At 48.5% G+C, this 20,392-nt stretch overlaps 1 protein-coding gene across 3 annotated transcripts in view; it reads right to left on the reverse strand.

The window, feature by feature from the left end:
* Positions 1 to 463: 463 nt before the first annotated feature.
* The window catches only part of LOC136620527 (class I histocompatibility antigen, F10 alpha chain-like), a 50,445-nt gene continuing 30,516 nt past the window's right edge, over positions 464 to 20,392 (reverse strand). For all 3 annotated transcript variants that reach the window (XM_066595373.1, XM_066595372.1, XM_066595371.1), the window contains 3 exons: positions 4,188 to 4,217; positions 1,236 to 1,272; positions 464 to 797 (listed from right to left, as the gene is read on the reverse strand). In XM_066595373.1, coding sequence (XP_066451470.1) covers positions 1,238 to 1,272; positions 4,188 to 4,217 — 65 coding nt within the window. In that variant the 3' untranslated portion in view covers positions 464 to 797; positions 1,236 to 1,237. The remainder of the gene's footprint in view (positions 798 to 1,235; positions 1,273 to 4,187; positions 4,218 to 20,392) is intronic.

The raw sequence follows: 20,392 nt of genomic DNA on the forward strand, positions 1-20,392 counted from the left end.
AGAATGGCTCCTGCCCTGCCCAACCTGAGGTTGTTCCTTCACAGGAGACACATAATACAACTATATGTCGTGTACAACAAGCCGATGTGCAGCTTCCTATATAAAGATAATTCAGTACAATTCGCACATCCTTGTGGTCAATATCTACTGCCCAATGATGGCTTATTGACCCCTCATTAGTCTTATGGTCTACTGGCATCACTATCAGAGGTTCCCAAGTAACCCAACCTCCACTCACTTATCGACTCCACCAAAAACCTGATGTGGTCTCCACAGCCCTAAGGGGCTGCCGTCTATGACATCCATATGTTCCAGCAGAGCAGATGGTCAAAGGTTGTCAACTTGGGACAACCCCTTTCAGTCAGCCTCTTTAAAAACCTTTCCACGTACAGAAATTACCCCTCCTTCTGATATGTCCCCAGATAGTGGGGACCTCCGGTGACACCCTGACGGCACATAGTGATTATTAAGAAGTCAGCAGATGAATATTTCCATCAGTGTCCCATCATATCAATGACCCGTCAGGCGCCGGCTGGACGATCAGTGAACACTACAAATCCCAGCAGTAGAGTAACCTCTATGGGAGACAGAAGTGGCAGAACTTAGGAACTTCAACTCTCTTCAGCTTTGGGAGATGTTCCTGTGGGTGATATTGCCGGAGAGGCGGTTATATACGAGGATTCGGCTGAACAGACTTAGATTCTTGTATCCGGCAGGATCCTCTTATATCACACAAGGAAATAATGACAGATTTATAGGGGAGAATTGTTGGATCCCAGAAGAAAACTTGTCCGGTTCTGTAATGAGAGAATAGTAGAGAACATTCCCATCAGAGGTCATTGTACGGGGCTAATAATACCCTAAACCGCTCAATAACCTTCTAGAACAGGAGACAATACAGTATAATATTACATGAGTGTTATTACAGCAGGAAGTGAGAACCAACATATTGTAAAGGACCCGACGGCTCGGAGCAGCGCTGTATATAGCTTATATATAATGGGCAGAGCTGTAGATAGAATTATATCACATGCTTCGCACCGGTCCTGAGCTGTTATCACACTAAGTTGGTTTTCATTGGAGACAATCAACAATCTTGTCAGCAGACGCCTCCAACAGCTGAACTTCTATACTTCAGTCACAAACATACAGCGCTTTCCTGGATATCCTACGCAGCAGCACATTCCACATCTCATTACATGGCGGCAGCGCTTATATAAGACATTATCACTCACCGTTAGGCTCTGGCGGTATTAGATGATGTGTCTGAATCTGTAGAAATAGGAAATGATGTAAAAGCGACATTCCACATTAATGTTTCACAGCTAAAATATAAAGTTTAGAAACTTTGTAAATTCTTTGCTTTACAGTTTTTGTACAGAATGTTTGTTATTTTTTCCTCATTCACAGATGGCAGAAAATCCTTCTGGTTAAGTTTCATCCAGACAGCGATTATCTCCGTTCTGCGGACGGTCATGTGACTTCACAAGATAAGTAAATCAATTTACAAAGTTACACAACAATTTATGTAAAATTAAAAGGGATCATATGGAATTATAAAAGTATGTCAGCTTTCCTCCACACACAGCGCCGCGCCGATCCATGTGTTGTCTGGTACTGCAGAATAGTTTTATTGTAGTGAATGTGGCTGAGCTGCAATACCACATCCAACCTGTGGACGGGTGTGGTGCTGTTTAGAGAAGAAAGCAGACCTGTTTCTCTAATCCTAAAGAACTCATGAAGACAAGTCCTGCCCACATGTCATATTGGAGCATATGGAGTTCATAGAGAGGTTCTACACTTAGGACCCCCCTCTATGCTCCTGAGTGTGAGCCACTATTAGGGTGGGCCCATATGTGCCAGAATTGATATGCATTTTACCTGCGGATCTACACAGGTAAAATGTGCAGCAGATACAAGAGCAGCCGAGTTGGTATTGAAGATCTGTCAGTTTCTGTTGTAGATTTTCACCCCTTTCCATGTAGTGGGATGAAATCTCGGGTGAATCTGTAACAAAATCAGGAGTAACATACAGATTTTCTTATGGATTCACTGGAGATGTGCAGCGGACCGAGCTGTGGTGCGAGGATAGAGGCTTTCACACGGCCGAGAGAATCTCACATGAGTATGAACTCCATTCTTTTGAATAGGGTCTTACACATCAGCGAATATTTCCTGAATCTTGGTGCGGAAAAAAATGGCAGCATGTCCGTCCTTCGTGTCCGTCCCTCGTGTCCGTCCCTCGTGTCCGTCCCTCGTGTCCGTCCCTCGTGTCCGTCCTCCGTGTCCGTCCTCCGTGTCCTTCCCTCGTGTCCTTCCTTTGTCCGTTCCCTTGGAACACATCGCCCATTACTTTCAATGGGCTGACAAAAGCATTGCGCAGCGTGTGAATCAATGAGAAGTATTCCCACTGCTTTATTATTGCTAATGGTTAGTTTACAATATATTGGAGGTTGTGGAAATCTTACATTTGTGAGATGAGGTTTTGTTTTGGACACATTTATTATTTTTCTATTACGATTTTTTGGCAATTTTTTATTGTTGAATCCTTTATGATTTTTGGTAGTAAGATCTGAGACAGCGGATGATCTGATGTCATTGTTAGAGTCTATATATATGTAACACATTTATTAATGCACTATGGTGAATTACGAATGATATATCATTAATGCAGTAATCCGGCACTCAGGATATCATAATGGGTCTGAGCACTTTAACCTGATGTCTCTACAATGTGGGGTCATACGAATCATTTATATGTATATATGGTAATAATGGGTTAAATAATCTAATAAGTCCCGGATATGTTATCATATTAATGGATCTGCTGCTTTTTCTATGAGGAAGGAATCAGCATTGATTCGGTTGAACACAATAAGGGGTTAATGAACACCTGGATTTAATTGGTTTTAGTATGTAACGCGTCTTTCTATGTTTCATTGGGCACAACGATTCAATAAAGCAGTGGGAAATATTTACCATTGGTGCGTCCAGGTTCCTCCACAAGCATATGTTCTTGAGCCAAGTGTACCCACATTGACCGAGTGGTGGGGCGTAAGTATTTCCCTGCCAACTCACACAGGACACATACAAGCAGAGACCAGCGGCAAGGTGAGACGTTCCGCTGTGAAGTTATATGTGCTTAGCGTGTGAAGTGCATGTGAGTGTGATGCGAGGGTCCCATTGAAAACAATTGGGAACACTTGCCGATTCTCTGGCGCGGCTCGGTGATAACAAGCGTTTTTTGACACAAAAACGCCTGGCATCGATGTGAAAATTGCATCGAAATACACGTAGAGTAGCCCCCCATCTGGCGGACACAAGCCATTCACGCACAGTATTTTTCCTGACATCGGTGGGGAAATATCTGGCCGGCCGTGACTTTACCCAACAAATCTGCCAAGGCGGCTCCCATATTACAGTAATGTCCGTGGTGGAGCAATACGGTTAATATCACATGGGCGAGTGTGATATCGAGCTGTGAATCACGGCTGATATCGCACTCGCCAACATGGAAGTTCACCGCAGATAGGAGGCGTTTTTATGTCAAAACCGCCTCGCATCAATTTGGGGAAGTAGCAATCTTCCGCAGCAGCTGACAGCCGTGGTGGAGGATCATGGAGTTTCTCATCACACGTGGCGTGAATCTGCCATTCGCTCCACTGAAAATAATGGGGGATGTGATCGGACGCTTCAAGATAGGATGTGCTGCGATTTTTTTTCCCCACACCGTGATGCGAGAAAAAAAACAAAAAAACACTCATGTGTATAACCCTATTAAAAAGATTGGGCTTCATATTTGTGCGTCTCGCAATGAACAAATCTCGCACAATTTTCTCAGCCATGTGAAAATGGCCTTAAACTGAGGATTATTATAAAGTTTCACTTAAAGGGGTATTGTCATCTCAGTCAGCCATGGCTGATATGGAAATACCCATCTGTATGCCACGGCCAGAGATGAATCAGATTACAGTAACAGGATGGATGTTCGATGTCTTTCTGTATCTCTCATAGACATGAATGGAAGCCAGCAATACACTTCACTGTCTCCACAACTTGGGAGCCGCAGTCACAGCCGCTCTCATATACATCATATACTGTCCTCCATACTCCATCACTAACAGCACATTAGTCATCGTCACCAATAGTGAGACCCCCCAGCGGAGCCGCAGACACAGAATACTCACTGCTGGCCGTCTTGTAGCTGGCTTTATTTCCTAAAATAAGAGGAGGAGATGAAATTAGGAAACCTGAAGAGTCCATTATAATTGGTGACAGATGAGAGAGGAATTCTGGGAACCATCAGCCAACTCTTATGGAAACGTCCGGTCTACCCCCCCCCCCTCATGTTGGGGGACAGATGGGGCTTTTATTCATCATTATTAATTTTGGATATTTAGTTGATTATCGTGATCCCGAGGAATGAAGTACAAACTAAGTCTGAGGAGGGGCAGATTTATCACAGTGGCTCATGTGGGTGAGAAATCTGGCTCATCTTTAGACACCTTTGTCTGACTTTATAACACTTGTTTTGGCTTAACCCCTTAGTGACCAAGCCTGCTTGCGCCTTAATGACCAGGCCAAATTTTGCAAATCTGACACGTGTCACTTTAACATGGAAAAACACCAGAAAGGTTTTGCATATCCAAGCGATTCTGACATTGTTTTTTCGCCACATGTTGTACTTCATTTAGGCGGAAAAAATAGACCGATAGAATTTGTGTTTATTTATTAAAAGCGCCAAAATTGGGAAAATTTTGAAAAAATCATCATTTTTTCACATTTTCAACTGCAATATCTTAAATATGTGCAAACTAGAGATGAGCGAACGTACTCGGTAAGGCCGATTTCGCAATCGAGGACCGCGATTTTCGAGTACTTCACTACTCGAGTGAAAAGATTCAAGGGTCGCCGGGGGGCGGGGCATGGCGTGGTGGAGCGGGGGGTAGCAGCGCGGAACAGGTGGGAGCCCTCTCTCCCTCTCCCCCCCACTCCCCTCTGCAACCCCCCCGCTCACCCACGGCGCTCCCCCGAATCTTTTCACCCGAGTAGTGAAGTACTCGAAAATCGCGGTGCTCGATTGCGAAATCGGCCTTACCGAGTACGTTCGCTCATGTCTAGTGCAAACATAATATAGAAATTTTTGGTAAGATTTATATTTCAACCCATTTACTTTATTTTAGGCGCACATTGTAAAAACCTTTGGTTTTTTTTAACCATTTAGGAGACGTACAAATTTAACATTACTTTTTAGCATTTTGAGGAACACTTTGTTTTCCTATACCAAGCCAAGATTGGAAAGGCTCATGAGTGTCAGAATAATAGATACCCCCACAAATGACCCCATTTTAAAAACTACACCCCTTAGTGTATTCACTGAGGGGGGTCATGAGTATTTTGACCCAACGTTTTTTTTTCAGGAATTAATTCAATTTAGAGGAGAAAAAGTAAAATTTCATATTTTTGCAAATCTGTCATTTTAAAGACATATTTTTTTCCTATAGTTTACAAGAAAATGAGGATTTACACCCCAAAATGGATACCCCTATTTCTCCCGTGTTCAGAAATATACCCATTGGGGCCCAAAATGAAAGGAGTAGTCAGTGTCTTTCAAAACAGTAATTTTGCTTGAAGTCCTTTTAGACCCATAGCACACATGTAGAGTTCTTGAGCACCCAAAACCATAGAAAACCCCCACAAATGACCCCATTTTGAAAACTAGACCCCTTAAGGAATTTATCTAGGAGTGTACTGCATATTTTGACCCCACAGTTTTTGAATGAATTCAAGCCAAGCAAAAGGAAAAAATTGTGATTTTCGTTTTTTCGGCAATTCTGTCATTTTAAAAACAGCTTTTTTTGTACAGCACACATATAAATGAAGACTTGCACCCTAAAATGGATACCCCTGTTTGTCCCGTGTTCAGAGACATACCCATTGTGGCCCTAATCTTATGTCTGGATGCACAACAGGGCCCAAAATGAAAGGAGTAGTCAGTGGCTTTTAGAACATAAATTTTGCTTGAAGTCCTTTTAGGGCCCATTGCCCACTTGTAGAGTTCTTGAGCGCCCAAAACCATAGAGAACCCCCACAAGTGACCCCATTTTGAAAACTAGACTCCTTAGCGAATTTATCTAGGGGTATACTGCGTATTTTGACCCCACAGTTTTTGGATAAATTCAAGCAAAGCAAAAGGAAAAAATTAGGATTTTTGTTTTTTTGGCAATTCTGTCATTTTAAAAACAGCTTTTTTTGTACAGCGTACACATGAATGAAGACTTGCACCCCAAAATGGATACCCCTGTTTGCACTGTTTTCAGAAACATACCCATTGTGGCCCTAATATTATGTCCGCATGCACAACGGGGCCCAAAATGAAAGGAGTAATCGGTGGCTTTCAGAACATAGATTTTGCTTGAAGTCCTTTTAGGCGCCATTGCCCACTTGTAGAGCTCTTGAGCGGCTAAAACCATAGAGAACCCCCACAAATGACCCCATTTTGAAAACTAGACCCCTTAACGAATTTATCTAGGGGTGTACTGTGAATTTTAACCCTACAATTTTTGAATAGATCTAAGCAAAGCAGTAGGAAAAAATTACGATTTTCATTTTTTGGGCTATTGCGTCAATTTAAAAACAGTTTTTTTTATACAGCACACATATAAATGAAGACTTGCACCCCAAAATTGATACCCCTGTTTGTCCCGTGTTCAGAAACATACCCATTGTGGCCCTAATAGACTTACAGGACCCATGGCTGGGCCTACAATGAAAAGAATACCCGTTGGATTTCAGGGTACAACTGAATAAATTTCAGGCCCCATTGCCCACTTATAGAGCCATTGAGCGTAGAGACGAGCGAGCACCAAAATGCTCGGGTGCTCGTTACTCGAGTCGAACTTTCCGCGATGCTCGAGGGTTCGTTTCGAGTAACGAACCCCATTGAAGTCAATGGGTGACTCGAGCATTTTTGTATATCGCCGATGCTCGCTAAGGTTTTCATTTGTGAAAATCTGGGAAATTCAAGAAAGTGATGGGAACGACACAGCAACGGATAGGGCAGGCGAGGGGCTACATGATGGGCTGCATCTCAAGTTCCCAGGTCGCACTATTAAGCCACAATAGCGGCAAGAGTGGGACCCCCCCCCTCCCAACAATTTTTACTTCTGAAAAACCCTCATTAGCAAGGCATACCTTAGCTAAGCACCACACTACCTCCAACAAAGCACAATCACTGCCTGCATGACACTCCGCTGCCACTTCTCCTGGGTTACATGCTGCCCAACCCCCCCGCACGACCCAGTGTCCACAGCGCACACCAAAGTGTCCCTGCGCAGCCTTCAGCTGCCCTCATGCCACACGCTGGCCTCATAGCCACACCACCCTCATGTCTGTTTATAAGTGCGTCTGCCATGAGGAGGAACCGGAGGCACACACTGCAGAGGGTTGGCAGGGCCAGGCAGCGACCCTCTTTAAAAGGGGCGGGGCGATAGCCCACAATGCTGTACAGAAGCAATGAGACATCCAATCCTGTGCCACCTCCATCAGGAGCTGCAAACATGGGCATAGCAATGGGGAATCCATGTGCCACACAGTATTCATTCTGTCAAGGTGTCGCATAGCTCAATCCACACTGGAAGGGGAAAGTTGTCAGCGCTCTGCCCTCTACCCAAGTCAGTCAGTGCCTTTGTGCCAGACAGGTCAAACACCGCGATGGGAACTAAGTTTGCACCAACAGCATAGCGGGGTCCTAGGAAGCCCAAGACATGAACAAAAAATTGATCTGAGCGGCCAAACATGGCAGACTTGCACCACGCCCACGACATAGGCCTCGGCCCACAGCTTCAGCAATCGTAGGCAGGAAGCAGACTTTCACTGCACCAAGGACATAGGCCTCTGCACAAACCCTCAGCAATCGCGGGCCTACAGCGGACTCCTATGCTAGCGTAGCTGTGCACGTCTCATTAGCGCTGTTTTGCTCCTGTAGTTTGTCCCAATGCAGTGCCCCGGATAGTAGAGCTAACGTCAGATTAAATACAGGTGGGCTTCGGCCCACACTGCATGCCCCAGTCAGACCGGGGTTTTTTATAAATAGTCACAGGCAGGTACAACTCCGCAATGGGAATTCCGTGTGCACCCACAGCATGGGTGGCTCCCTGGAACCCACCGGCTGTACATAAATGTATCCCATTGCAGTGCCCTGGACAGTAAAGCTAACGTCAGATTAAATGCAGGTGGGCTTCGGCCCACACTGCATGCCCCAACCTGACCGGAGTTTTTAATTCATAGACACAGGCAGGTACAAATCCCCTATGTGAAGTCCCTGTGGACCCACAGCATGGGTGGCTCCCTGGAACCCATCAGCGGTACATAAATGTATCCCATTGCAGTGCCCTGCTCAGCAGAGCTAACGTCACATACAATACAGGTGGGCTTCGGCCCACAGTGCATGCCCCAGTCACACTGGGATTCTTTATAAGTAGACACATGCAGTTACAACTCCGTGTGGACCGACAGCATGGGTGGGTCCCAGGAAGCCACCGGCGGTACATAAATATATCCATTCCAGTGCCCTGGACAGCAAAGCTAACGTCAGATTACATGCAGGTGGGCTTCGGCCCACAATGCATGCCCCAACCTGACCGGGGTTTTTAATTCATAGACACAGGCAGGTACAAATCCCCTATGTGAAGTCCCTGTGGACCCACAGCATGGGTGGCTCCCTGGAACCCACCGACGGTACATAAATAAATCCCATCGCAGTGCCCAGCACAGCTGAGGTAACGTCAGGTTTAATGCAGGTGGGCTTCGGCCCACACTGCATGCCCCAGTCAGACCGGGGTTCTTTATAAGTAGACACATGCAGTTACAACTCCGTGTGGACCGACAGCATAGGTGGGTCCCAGGAAGCCACCGGCGGTACATAAATAAATCCCATTGCATTGGCCAGCACAGCTGAGGTAACGTCCGATTAAATGCAGGTGGGCTTCGGCCCACACTGCATGCCCCAGTCTGACCGGGGTTTTTAATACATAGACACTGGCAGGTACAAATCCCTAATGTGAAGTCCCTGTGGACCCACAGCATGGGTGGCTCCCTGGAACCCATCGGCGATACATAAATGTATCCCATTGCAGTGCCCTGCTCAGCAGAGCTAACGTCACATACAATACAGGTGGGCTTCGGCCGACACGGCATGCCCCAGTCAGACTGGTAATATGTACCTTAACAGTAACCGCGTTGGTGGGAATGTGGTGGCGACTGCGGACCTAGTATCACGGTTTTATTTAGTTGGTTTTCGGAATGTGGCCAGGATTAAAGGGGTTGTCCCGCGGCAGCAAGTGGGTCTATACACTTCTGTATGGCCATATTAATGCACTTTGTAATGTACATTGTGCATTAATTATGAGCCATACAGAAGTTATAAGAAGTTTTTCACTTACCTGCTCCGTTGCTAGCGTCCTCGTTTCCATGGAGCCGACTAATTTTCGGCGTCTAATGGCCAAACTTCTTTCCTCAATGGGGCCGCTCGTGCAGGATGCCGACTCCGTGTAGCTCCGCCCCGTCACGTGCCGATTCCAGCCAATCAGGAGGCTGGAATCGGCAATGGACCGCACAGAAGCCCTGCGGTCCACCGAGGGAGAAGATCCCGACGGCCATCTTCAGCAGGTGAGTATGAAGACGCCGGACCGCGGGGATTTGGGTAAGTACTACCCGGTTTTTTTTTTTAACCCTTGCATCGGGGTTGTCTCGCGCCGAACGGGGGAGGGGGGGGGGGGGGGGTGTTGAAAAAAAAAAACCCGTTTCGGCGCGGGACAACACCTTTAAGTGGGCCTTGGCGGGGGGGCTCTCTTGTTGTGTCGTTAAAGGTGAAATTCTTGGACTGCCACCAGACGGACCAATGCAAAGGTATTTGCCAAGAATGTTTTCATTGTTGGAGGAGGAGAGGGATGTTTTTGAGGCACTATGTGTCCTGTCCACGTGTCCGTGGTTATATGCACCTTAACAGTAACCGTGTTGGTGGGAAATGGCCTCGCCGCTATCATGTCTTTGGAAAGCCTCCGTTTCCACACCCCAGTGACACAGCATTAGCAGCGGTATAGGCAGAGCCCAGAATTAGTAACATTTCAGCGGTAGCATTAGGGACAGGCCCCAGTAACATATCACTAGCAGCATTATAGGGGGAGCACAGTATTAGTTCCATTTCAGTAGTAGTAGCAGTCCAGACAGGCCCCAGTAACAATTCCGAAGCAGCAGTATAGGGGGAGCGCAGTCTTAGTTCCATTTCAGTAATAGTAGCACTCAAGACAGGCCCCAGTAACAATTCCGAAGCAGCAGTATAGGGGGAGCGCAGTCTTAGTTCCATTTCAGTAATAGTAGCACTCAAGACAGGCCCCAGTAACAATTCCGAAGCAGCAGTATAGGGGGAGCACAGTCTTAGTTCCATTTCAGTAATAGTAGCACTCAAGACAGGCCCCAGTAACAATTCTGAAGCAGCAGTATAGGGGAGCGCAGTCTTAGTTCCATTTCAGTAGTAGTAGCAGTCCAGACAGGCCCCAGTAACAATTGCGAAGCAGCAGTATAGGGGGAGCGCAGTCTTAGTTCCATTTCAGTAATAGTAGCACTCAAGACAGGTCCCAGTAACAATTCCGAAGCAGCAGTATAGGGGGAGCGCAGTCTTAGTTCCATTTCAGTAGTAGTAGCAGTCAAGACAGGCCACAGTAACATTCCTGTTGCAGCAGTTTAGGGAGATAACAGTCTCTTTCACATTTCAGTAGTTGCAGTATAGACAAGGCCCCAGTTACATTTATGTAGCAAAAGTGTAGGCCAACCCCACACACCTTGCTGTACCATGAGTGCAGGCGAAGCCCATAAAAATTACAAGGATTACACTGTAGGCGAGGGCCCCAAAAAATTGGTGTACCAACAGTACTAATGTACCTCAGAAAAATTGCCCATGCCCAACCAAGAGGGCAGGTGAAACCCATTAATCGCTTTGGTTACTGTGGCTTATTTTGTAACTAGGCCTGGAGGCAGCCCAGTTAAAATAAAAATTGGTTCAGGTGCAAGTTTCAACGCTTTAATGAGAATTGAAACGTACAAACATTGTTTACAAAAGTAATATGACTGAGCCTTGTGGGCCTAAGAAAAATTGCCCGTTCGGCGTGATTACGTGAGGTTTCAGGAGGAGGAGCAGGAGGAGGAGGATGAATATAATACACAGATTGATGAAGCTAAAAGGTCCCCGTTTTTTATGGTGATAGAGAACGATGCTTCCATCCGCGGGTGCAGCCTACGTATTGTTTAGGTACCGCTGCTGTCCGCTGGTGGAGAAGAGAAGTCTGGGGAAATCCAGGCTTTGTTCATCTTTATGAGTGTAAGCCTGTCGGCACTGTCGGTTGACAGGCGGGTACCTTTATCCGTGATGATTCCCCCAGCCGCACTAAACACCCTCTCTGACAAGACGCTAGCCGCAGGACAAGCAAGCACCTCCAGGGCATACAGCGCGAGTTCAGGCCACGTGTCCAGCTTCGACACCCTGTAGTTGTAGGGAGCAGAAGCGTCACGGAGGCTGGTCGTGCGATCGGCTACGTACTCCCTCACCATCCTTTTACAGTGCTCCAACCGACTCAGCCTTGACTAGGGAGCGGTAACACAGTCTTGCTGGGGAGCCATAAAGCTGGCAAAGGCCTTGGAGAGTGTTCCCCTGCCTGGGCTGTACATGCTATGCTGCCTGATCTCCGCGCCTCCCCTGCTACCTGGCCCTCGGAACTGCGCCTTCTGCCACTAGCGCTGTCGGAAGGGAATTTTACCATCAGTTTGTCCGCCAGGGTCCTGTGGTACAGCATCACTTTAGAACCCCTTTCCTCTTCGGGTATGAGAGTGGAAAGGTTCTCCTTATACCGTGGGTCGAGCAGTGTGTACACCCAGTAATCCGTAGTGGCCAGAATGCGTGTAACGCGAGGGTCACGAGAAAGGCATCCTAACATGGTCAGCCATGTGTGCCAGGGTGCCTGTACGCAACACATGGCTGTCCTCACTAGGAAGATCACTTTCAGGATCCTCCTCCTCAGGCCATACACGCTGAAAGGATGACAGGCAAGCAGCATGGGTACCCTCAGCAGTGGGCCAAGCTGTCTCTTCCCCCTCCTCCTCCCCCTCCTCCTCAACGCGCTGAGATATAGACAGGAGGGTGCTCTGACTATCCAGCGACATACTGTCTTCCCCCGCCTCCATTTCCGAGCGCAAAGCGTCTGCCTTTATGCTTTGCAGGGAACTTCTCAAGAAGCATAGCAGAGGAATGGTGACGCTAATGATTGCAGCATCGCCGCTCACCATCTGGGTAGACTCCTCAAAGTTTCCAAGGGCCTGGCAGATGTCTGCCAACCAGGCCCACTCTTCTGTAAAGAATTGAGGAGGCTGACTCCCACTACGCCGCCCATGTTGGAGTTGGTATTCCACTATAGCTCTACGCTGCTCATAGAGCCTGGCCAACATGTGGAGCGTAGAGTTCCACCGTGTGGGCACATCGCACAGCAGTCAGTGCACTGGCAGATCAAACCGATGTTGCAGGGTCCGCAGGGCGGCAGCGTCCGTCTTGGACTTGCGGAAATGTGCTCTGAGCCGGCGCACCTTTCCGAGCAGGTCGGTCGGTCTGCTCTGTCAGACCCTGCAGCAGTTCGTGGGCCGTGTGCCTCTTATCTCCTAAGCTGAGTAGTTTCACCATGGCCTGCTGACGCTTGCCCACCGCTGTGCTGCCACGCCGCGCGACACCGACTGCTGGTGACGTGCTGCTGCTGACACATCTTGATTGCGAGACAGAGGTTGTGTAGGAGGAGGAGGAGGAGGGTGGTTTAGTGGAGGAAGCATACACCGCCGCAGATACCAGCACCGAGCTGGGGCCCGCAATTCTGGGGGTGGGTAGGACGTGAGCGGTCCCAGGCTCTGACTCGGTCCCAGCCTCCACTAAATTCACCCAATGTGCCGTCAGGGAGATATAGTGACCCTGCCCGCCTGTGCTTGACCACGTGTCCGTTGTTAAGTGGACCTTGGCAGAAACCGCATTGGTGAGGGCGCGTACAATGTTGCAGGAGACGTGGTCGTGCAGGGCTGGGACGGCACATTGGGAAAAGTAGTGGCGACTGGGAACCGAGTAGCGCGGGGCCGCCGCCGCCATCATGTTTTTGAAAGCCTCCGTTTCCACAAGCCTATACGGCAGCATCTCCAGGCTGATCAATTTGGCTATGTGCACGTTTAACGCTTGAGCGTGCGGGTGCGTGGCGGCGTACTTGCGCTTGCGCTCAAACAGTTGCGCTAGCGACGGCTGGACGCTGCGCTGAGAGACATTGCTGGATTGGGCCGAGGACAGCGGAGGTGAGGGTGTGGGTGCAGGCCAGGAGACGGTCGTGCCTGTATCCTGAGAGGGGGGTTGGATCTCAGTGGCAGGTTGGGGCACAGGGGGAGAGGCAGTGGTGCAAACCGGAGGCTTGGAGTGCTTGGCCATCATATGTCTGCGCATGCTGGTGGTGGTGGCTCCACGGCTGATCTTGGCGCGACAAACCTTGCACACCACAGTTCGTCGGTCGTCTGCACTCTCAGTGAAAAACTGCCACACCTTTGAGCACCTCGGCCTCTGCAGGGTGGCATGGCGCGAGGGGGCGCTTTGGGAAACAGCTGGTGGATTATTCGGTCTGGCCCTGCCTCTACCCCTGGCCACCGCACTGCCTCTTCCAACCTGCCCTGCTGCTGCACTTGCCTCCCCCTCTGAAGACCTGTCCTCAGTAGGCTTAGCAAACCAGGTGGGGTCAGTCACCTCATCGTCCAGCGTCTCTTCCTCCGAATCCTCTGTGTGCTCCTCCCTCGGACTTACTGCCCTTACTACTACCTTACTTATAGACAACTGTGTCTCATCGTCATCGTCCTCCTCACCCACTGAAAGCTCTTGAGACAGTTGCCAGAAGTCCCCAGCCTCATCCCCCGTACCCCGGGAACTTTCCAAAGGTTGGGCATCGGTCACGACAAACTCCTCCGGTGGGAGAGGAACCATTGCTGCCCAATCTGGGCAGGGGCCCGAGAACAGTTCCTGGGAGTCTGCCTGCTCCTCAGAATGTGTCATTTTAATGGAGTGAGGAGGCTGGGAGGAAGGAGGAGCAGCAGGCAGAGGATTCAGAGTTGCAGCAGTGGACGGCGTAGAAGACTGGGTGGTCGATAGATTGGTGGATGCACTTTCTGCCATCCACGACAGGACCTGCTCACACTGCTCATTTTCTAATAAAGGTCTACCGCGTGGACCCATTAATTGTGAGATGAATCTGGGGACCCTAGAAACTTGCCTCTCTCCTAATCCCGCAGCAGTCGACTGCGATACACTGGGCCTCCACGTCCTCACCTGCGTCCTCTAGGCCTACCCCTACCCCTCAGCATGGTGTATTACGAGTAGAGCAGAAACAGAACGCTGTAATTAAATGTGCCGCTTATTGGCCTGTGGTTGGAGGCTGACTTCGCTTACGGAATGCACAGCAGAGCCAGGAAACAATTATGCGCAAGCCTGTAGTGAGACGTAGGTGCGTATGACTCAGCTACTGGAATTCACAGCGCAGAAGCAGTCAAGTGGCCAAAGGCCAGTGGTAGGCCTTAAGTATTTTGCTTCTATTTTTTTAAATGGTGAGCTGAAACACCAGACACACACTGTATGCAGCGTATATTATGTATACTGTTTCCCTCTGGCGGGATGACGGCGGTGATGTAACGGGCACAGCAGAGCCAGGAAACAATTATGCGCAAGCCTGCTGTAACGCTTAGCTGGGTATTAATTAGCGACTACTACCCCCAGCAGACACGCAGTACACTGAAGACGGTCACAGGCAGCCCAAATATAGTATTTTTCCCCAATTATTTTGAAAAAGCCCACTGCCTATATAGCCTGTATATCTCTTTCACCTTTCCCACTGTCCCTGCCTCACCAGTACTGCCCCTATACTCTGTAAAATGACTGCAGACTGAGGACGCTATGGTCTGCACACCCGATATACAAAAAAAAAAATTGTGCAACACTGCTAATAGCAGCCTCAACAGTACTGCACACGGTCATATGTGGCCCTAAGAAGGACCGTTGGGGTTCTTGAAGACGAATATAACACCTAACACTCTCCCTATAGCAGCTACACCAAGACAGCACTTTCCCTGATCTCTGTCAGCATGCATCTGTGGCGAGCCGCGGGCGGGGCAGATTTTAATACTCGGGTGTCACCTGATCTCCCCAACCACTCACTGCAGGGGGGTGGTATAGGGCTGGAATGTCACAGGAGGAAGTTGTAATGCCTTCCCTGTGTTTCTATTGGCCAGAAAAGCACGCAAATTTCTCAGGGAAGGAAACGAAAGTGACTCGAACATCGCGTGGTGCTCGTCTCGAGTAACGAGCATCTCGAGTACCCTAATACTCGAACGAGTATCAAGCTCGGACGAGTACGCTCGCTCATCTCTAATTGAGCAGCCAAAACTATAAAGAACCCCCTCAAATGACCCCAGTTTGAAAACTAGACCCCTTAACAAATTCATCTAGGGTTATACTGGGTATTTTGACCCCACAGTATTTGAATGAATCTAAGCAAAGCAGAAGGAAAAAGTTACGATTTTCAATTTTTTTGGCAATTTTTTAAATTTAAAAACAGTTTTTTTGTACAGTGTACATAGGAATGAAGACATTCACCCCAAAATAGATACCCCCGTTTGTCCCGTGTTCAGAAACATACCCATTGTGGCCCTAATTTACTTACAGGGCCCATAGCAAGGCCTATAAAGGAGGGAACACCCGTTGGATTTCAGGGCACAACTGAATAAATTCCAGGCCCCATTGCTTATTTGTACGGAATAAAAATTGACTCCCTAAAAATCCCCCCCACCCCCACACACACTCCGCGCCCTTTTCGGCGTTCGCAAATCTTAGATAAAAGTAATAATGTGAACTGTGTGGTATTTCTGAAGACAGGGGTAATTACGGAGGCTGGTTGAAATGGGCCCATGGGGCAATAAAACCGTGTATCCCCCCTCCTCTCATGCTTTTTGGGGGTATTTCGTGACCTCAGTGGTGGGTATGGGGTGTAAAAAGTGGCGTTCCGTGAGTCTCCGTAAGCTTGCGGAGGTGCGGCGGTCTCACACAGAAGGCGCTCAACAAGCTGCTCCTGGAACTGCATGAAGGCAAGCGTTCCCGGGGCTTCTTGTAAATTACGTATCACAGGTAGCGGTCTGAATAACGCCGTGCTCACGCAGCCGTATGCGGAATCCGCTTGCGGAGGCCTGCAGCGGATCTCATCTGTGAGCCCGGCTGTGACCCTGCGTACGGCCGCGTAATTTACTGCGCATAACTGCCTACTCACACGGGCGGCCATGCGCAGTACACCTTTTTTGTTGTTTGCATTTCCCGAACCCTCGCTTAGCGATGACACGGGTACCCGCAGCCCGTATACAACGTAGTTGCGTATGGGCTGCAGGTATATTCGCGACCATGGAGCACAATGGGCTCTATGTTGCGGATAGCCGAGGTAAAATAGAACCTGCTGCGTTCTCTTTTCTGCGAGTGGATTACACAATTCCGACCCGCTAATGTGAGCGGAATTGTGTAATCCAATGCGATTGATCTGCATATTAGCGCGGATCAGACGCATGCGGAATCCGTAATTCCTATCCGGTCATGTGAGACCGGCCTATGTTAGAGCGCTACTTTTTTATCATGTGACCGGGGACCGCTCAGCGAGGCCACCCGTCACTGCTCCAGACTCTCGGCGACCATTGGTCGCTGATAGCAAGGAGATTTTAAATTTCCTGGGCTCCCCGACTGCTGCGCATGTGTCCAGCTTTTTGCCGGCAATCACATGTGCAGAATTTGGGAAGGTTCACAGAGGAAGATCGCGTCGGGGTTCAAATACGCAGGCCTCCAGTAAAAAGTTTCATCTCCTCTCACCGATTGCATCGGTGAGGGGAGATGAAACTTCAAATTTTTTTTTTTACTTTTACGGGATCGCTATTATTGGATAATGGCGAACACGTGATCAGGAACCGCTCACCGCGGCCCGCCGTGAAATCTCCAGGCTCTTGGCTACGTTTTGTAGCCAGGAGCAGGGAGAATTTAAATTATCCTGGCAATCCACAGCTTTTCACATGCGTCCGCCATTTTGGCGATGGGCGCGTGCGCAGAAGCTGGGGTAAGGTCCGCGGATAAATCCGGGGGCCTTATGTACGTACTTTCATCCTCCCTCATGGATATGATCCGTGAGGGGAGATGAAACGTACGCTTTTTTAACTTTTAATGATTGACGTCGGGCGCGTGCACAGAGGGGCTCGAGCCCCGGGAAATTTAAAATCCCTAGGGGATCCGTGAGGGGAGATGAAACATAAGCTTTTTTAACTTTTTTAAACTTTTTTACATTTTTTTTTACACTACATGATCACTGTTATCCATTGGATAACAGTGATCATGTCCCCAGTATAATCTCTCTGCTCCTGGCTACACATGGCAGCCAGGAGCAGAGGGATTTTGAATTTCCCGGGGCTCGAGCCCCTCTGTGCACGCGCCCGATGTCAATCATCGGGCGCGCATGCGCAGAGGGAGACTTCGGGTCCCGGAACACCGGGGACATCGGCAGACCTGAGGTGAGTATTTTCACCTCCCCTCATGGATCGGATCCATGAGGGGAGGTGGAACATTAACTTTTTAAAAACTTTTTTGCACTTTTCCGCGATCGCCATTATCAATTGGATAACGGCGATCGCGGTACCGGGGACCGCTCACCGCGGTCCCCGCTGACATCTCCTGCCTCCCGGTTACCTACAGGAGCCGGGAGCCAGGAGATTTTAAATCTCCCGCATCACCGGGCCTTCTGCGCATGCGGCTGACGTAATACCGCCTGGCGCGCATGCGCAGAAGACTGGCTTCGGGGCCCGGAGCGGCAGGAGAGCGGGGAGCAGTGCGGCGGACCTCGGTGAGTAATTTCAGCTGCCCTGATGGATCCGATCCATCAGGGCAGCTGGATCTTTAACTTTTTTGGTACTTTTATTTACTTTTTTGCGATCGGCGCTATCCATTGGATAGTGCCGATCGCAATGCCGGGAGGGGGGGGGGGGGTCCGTACAGCCCGAGATGACAGCTCCATGCTGTCGGCTACCTACGGACACCGACAGCATGGAGCTGTCACGTCCACAGCCCGAGGGGCTTTATTCTCTGCAGGACACGTTTTTACATCCTCAGAGAATAAAGTCCACTTCAGGAGGACGTAAAAACACTATGGGCTGGTCGTTAAGGGGTTAAAGGGGTTTTGTCATTGAAAAAAAATTCTATACTTATGTATTCTTTCCCAGGGCGACTCCTTAAGCCATCTTCTTGCTGATCTTCTCCAGTCCATGGGGTCACCTCATCTCAAGCCGGCCGGATCCTCTTCTCCTTGTTACGAAGCCTGCATTCCTCACATTCCACTTCCTGCAGGTCAGTGAAGGTCACGTCCCTCTAATGTAGCGCTCACTATCTAGGAAGGAATGCTGATCTATTGCAGAGACATCAGGCATGAGCAGTCTCTGCAATAGCACGGCACTCCCTGCTAGGCTAAGTATAGAATTTTTTGTTTTAATGATAGAACCCCTTTAAGGTGCGTTTAGACGGAATGACCATCATTCCAAAAAATCATTCAAACAAAAGTGAACAAGGATTGTTCAGTTTAGACACCAACAACTGCACAATAAACGAGAATCGTGCACTTCTTGTTCGTCGGTCAGTTTCAGTTGACAAAATCCTCGCCGGCTCATTGGCTTTTTGTTGCAGTTAAACACCGATCATTCATTATAGTTCACATAGGAATGAGAAAACACTGAATGATAAGTGAACAAGAAGTCCACAATTCCCAACGATAATTACCTGTCTAAACAGGCTGCCTGAATGTGAACTGATGACGTCACCGGCTCGTCCACTCGTGTAAATGAGAATCTTGAGATTCTCATTAGATGTAAAATAAACATTAGTTTATAGCAGTTTGGCCACACCCCTTTGCTATAAAGCCAAGATCATTTTCTGGATGAGGTGTCTAAAAGGTGATAATTGTGATGCAAAGCATGCAAGACTGTTTTTTGTGGCACAATTTGCCCCAAATAGTCGCACATTGTCAATAGTAGATCTGCCCCAATATGTATACTACATATATACACATGACCCTGTATGGGAAAGAAGCAGCACTGCATTATTACTGACACTAAGGGTGCCTACCCACTAGCGATATATTTTCTTGCGATGCGAGAGACCGCGGGGATGAAGGAATCCTCTGCCACAGCTGTCATAGTTGTGGCAGAAGTCTGCGATGGTGGTGCAGAGTGTAAGTTCTCGCCTACGACCTGAAGGTTGCGAGTTCAACCCCCGTGTGATTCAGGTAGCTGGCTCGAGGTTAACTCAGCCTGAGGTTGGTAAAATGAGAACCCAGCTTGGTGGGGGGTAATTAGTAATAATTACCTAAAAGCGCTGCGGAATAAGTTGGCGCTATACAAATACCAAGATTTATTTTATTTATATCCCATTGCTTTCAATGGGGCCGACACTTCTGCGGCCACATTGAAAGCAGTGGGTTGCAGGCAACCCCCGCAGTGATTATTTTTAGAGAAAGGCTTGAAATATAGGCCCTTCTCTGAAAATCATCCTTAGCTGTAAAAAAAAAAAAAATGTATTCACCTAGACGAGCTGTCTGACTATTCTGTACGGCCCCGGCAAATATCTTCTGGAGGCCGGGGATTGAATTCAATGAACGGCTGAGCGCTGCCTGTGATTGCCTGAGTGCTGTGACCAATTGCAGGCAGCACTCAGCTGTCATTCAATGGCTGAGGGCTGCCTGTGATTGGTTGGGCGTTCAACCAATGAGACAAGAGCTTTCTGGGGCAGGGATTTTTCAATCCCTGGCCTCCAGAAGACGACTGCCAGGGCCGAAGAGTAAAATGTTTTTGTTTTGTTTTTTACACCTAGGGATGATTTTCAGGGAAGGACTTATATTTCATGCCCTTCCTCGAAAATCATCGCTGCGGCAGTTGCCTGCAACCCACTGCTTTCAATGGGGCTGTAGCAGTGCCGAAACAATTGAAAATTATTGGTTTCATAATCATGTCTTTCACTCGCTCTCGCATCACAAGAAAATCTAAGGGCCATTCAGATGACTGTATGTTCGACCCCATAACAGTCCATGAGACTATTCACTAGGCTGATGTTTCACACGGACTGATGGTCTACATGAAATCCATCTGCTTGTTGTATTCTCATCCATTTCCACAGACTTGAATAGCACAATGTGAGCGATCCGTGATCATCATGGGCTTCTAAAGGGTTTTGCTCCCGGTTTTTCTTGACCACAACATGGATCCGGCGGTG

The sequence above is a fragment of the Eleutherodactylus coqui genome, chromosome 3 (genome assembly GCF_035609145.1).
Source record: "Eleutherodactylus coqui strain aEleCoq1 chromosome 3, aEleCoq1.hap1, whole genome shotgun sequence".
NCBI lineage: Eukaryota > Metazoa > Chordata > Amphibia > Anura > Eleutherodactylidae > Eleutherodactylus > Eleutherodactylus coqui.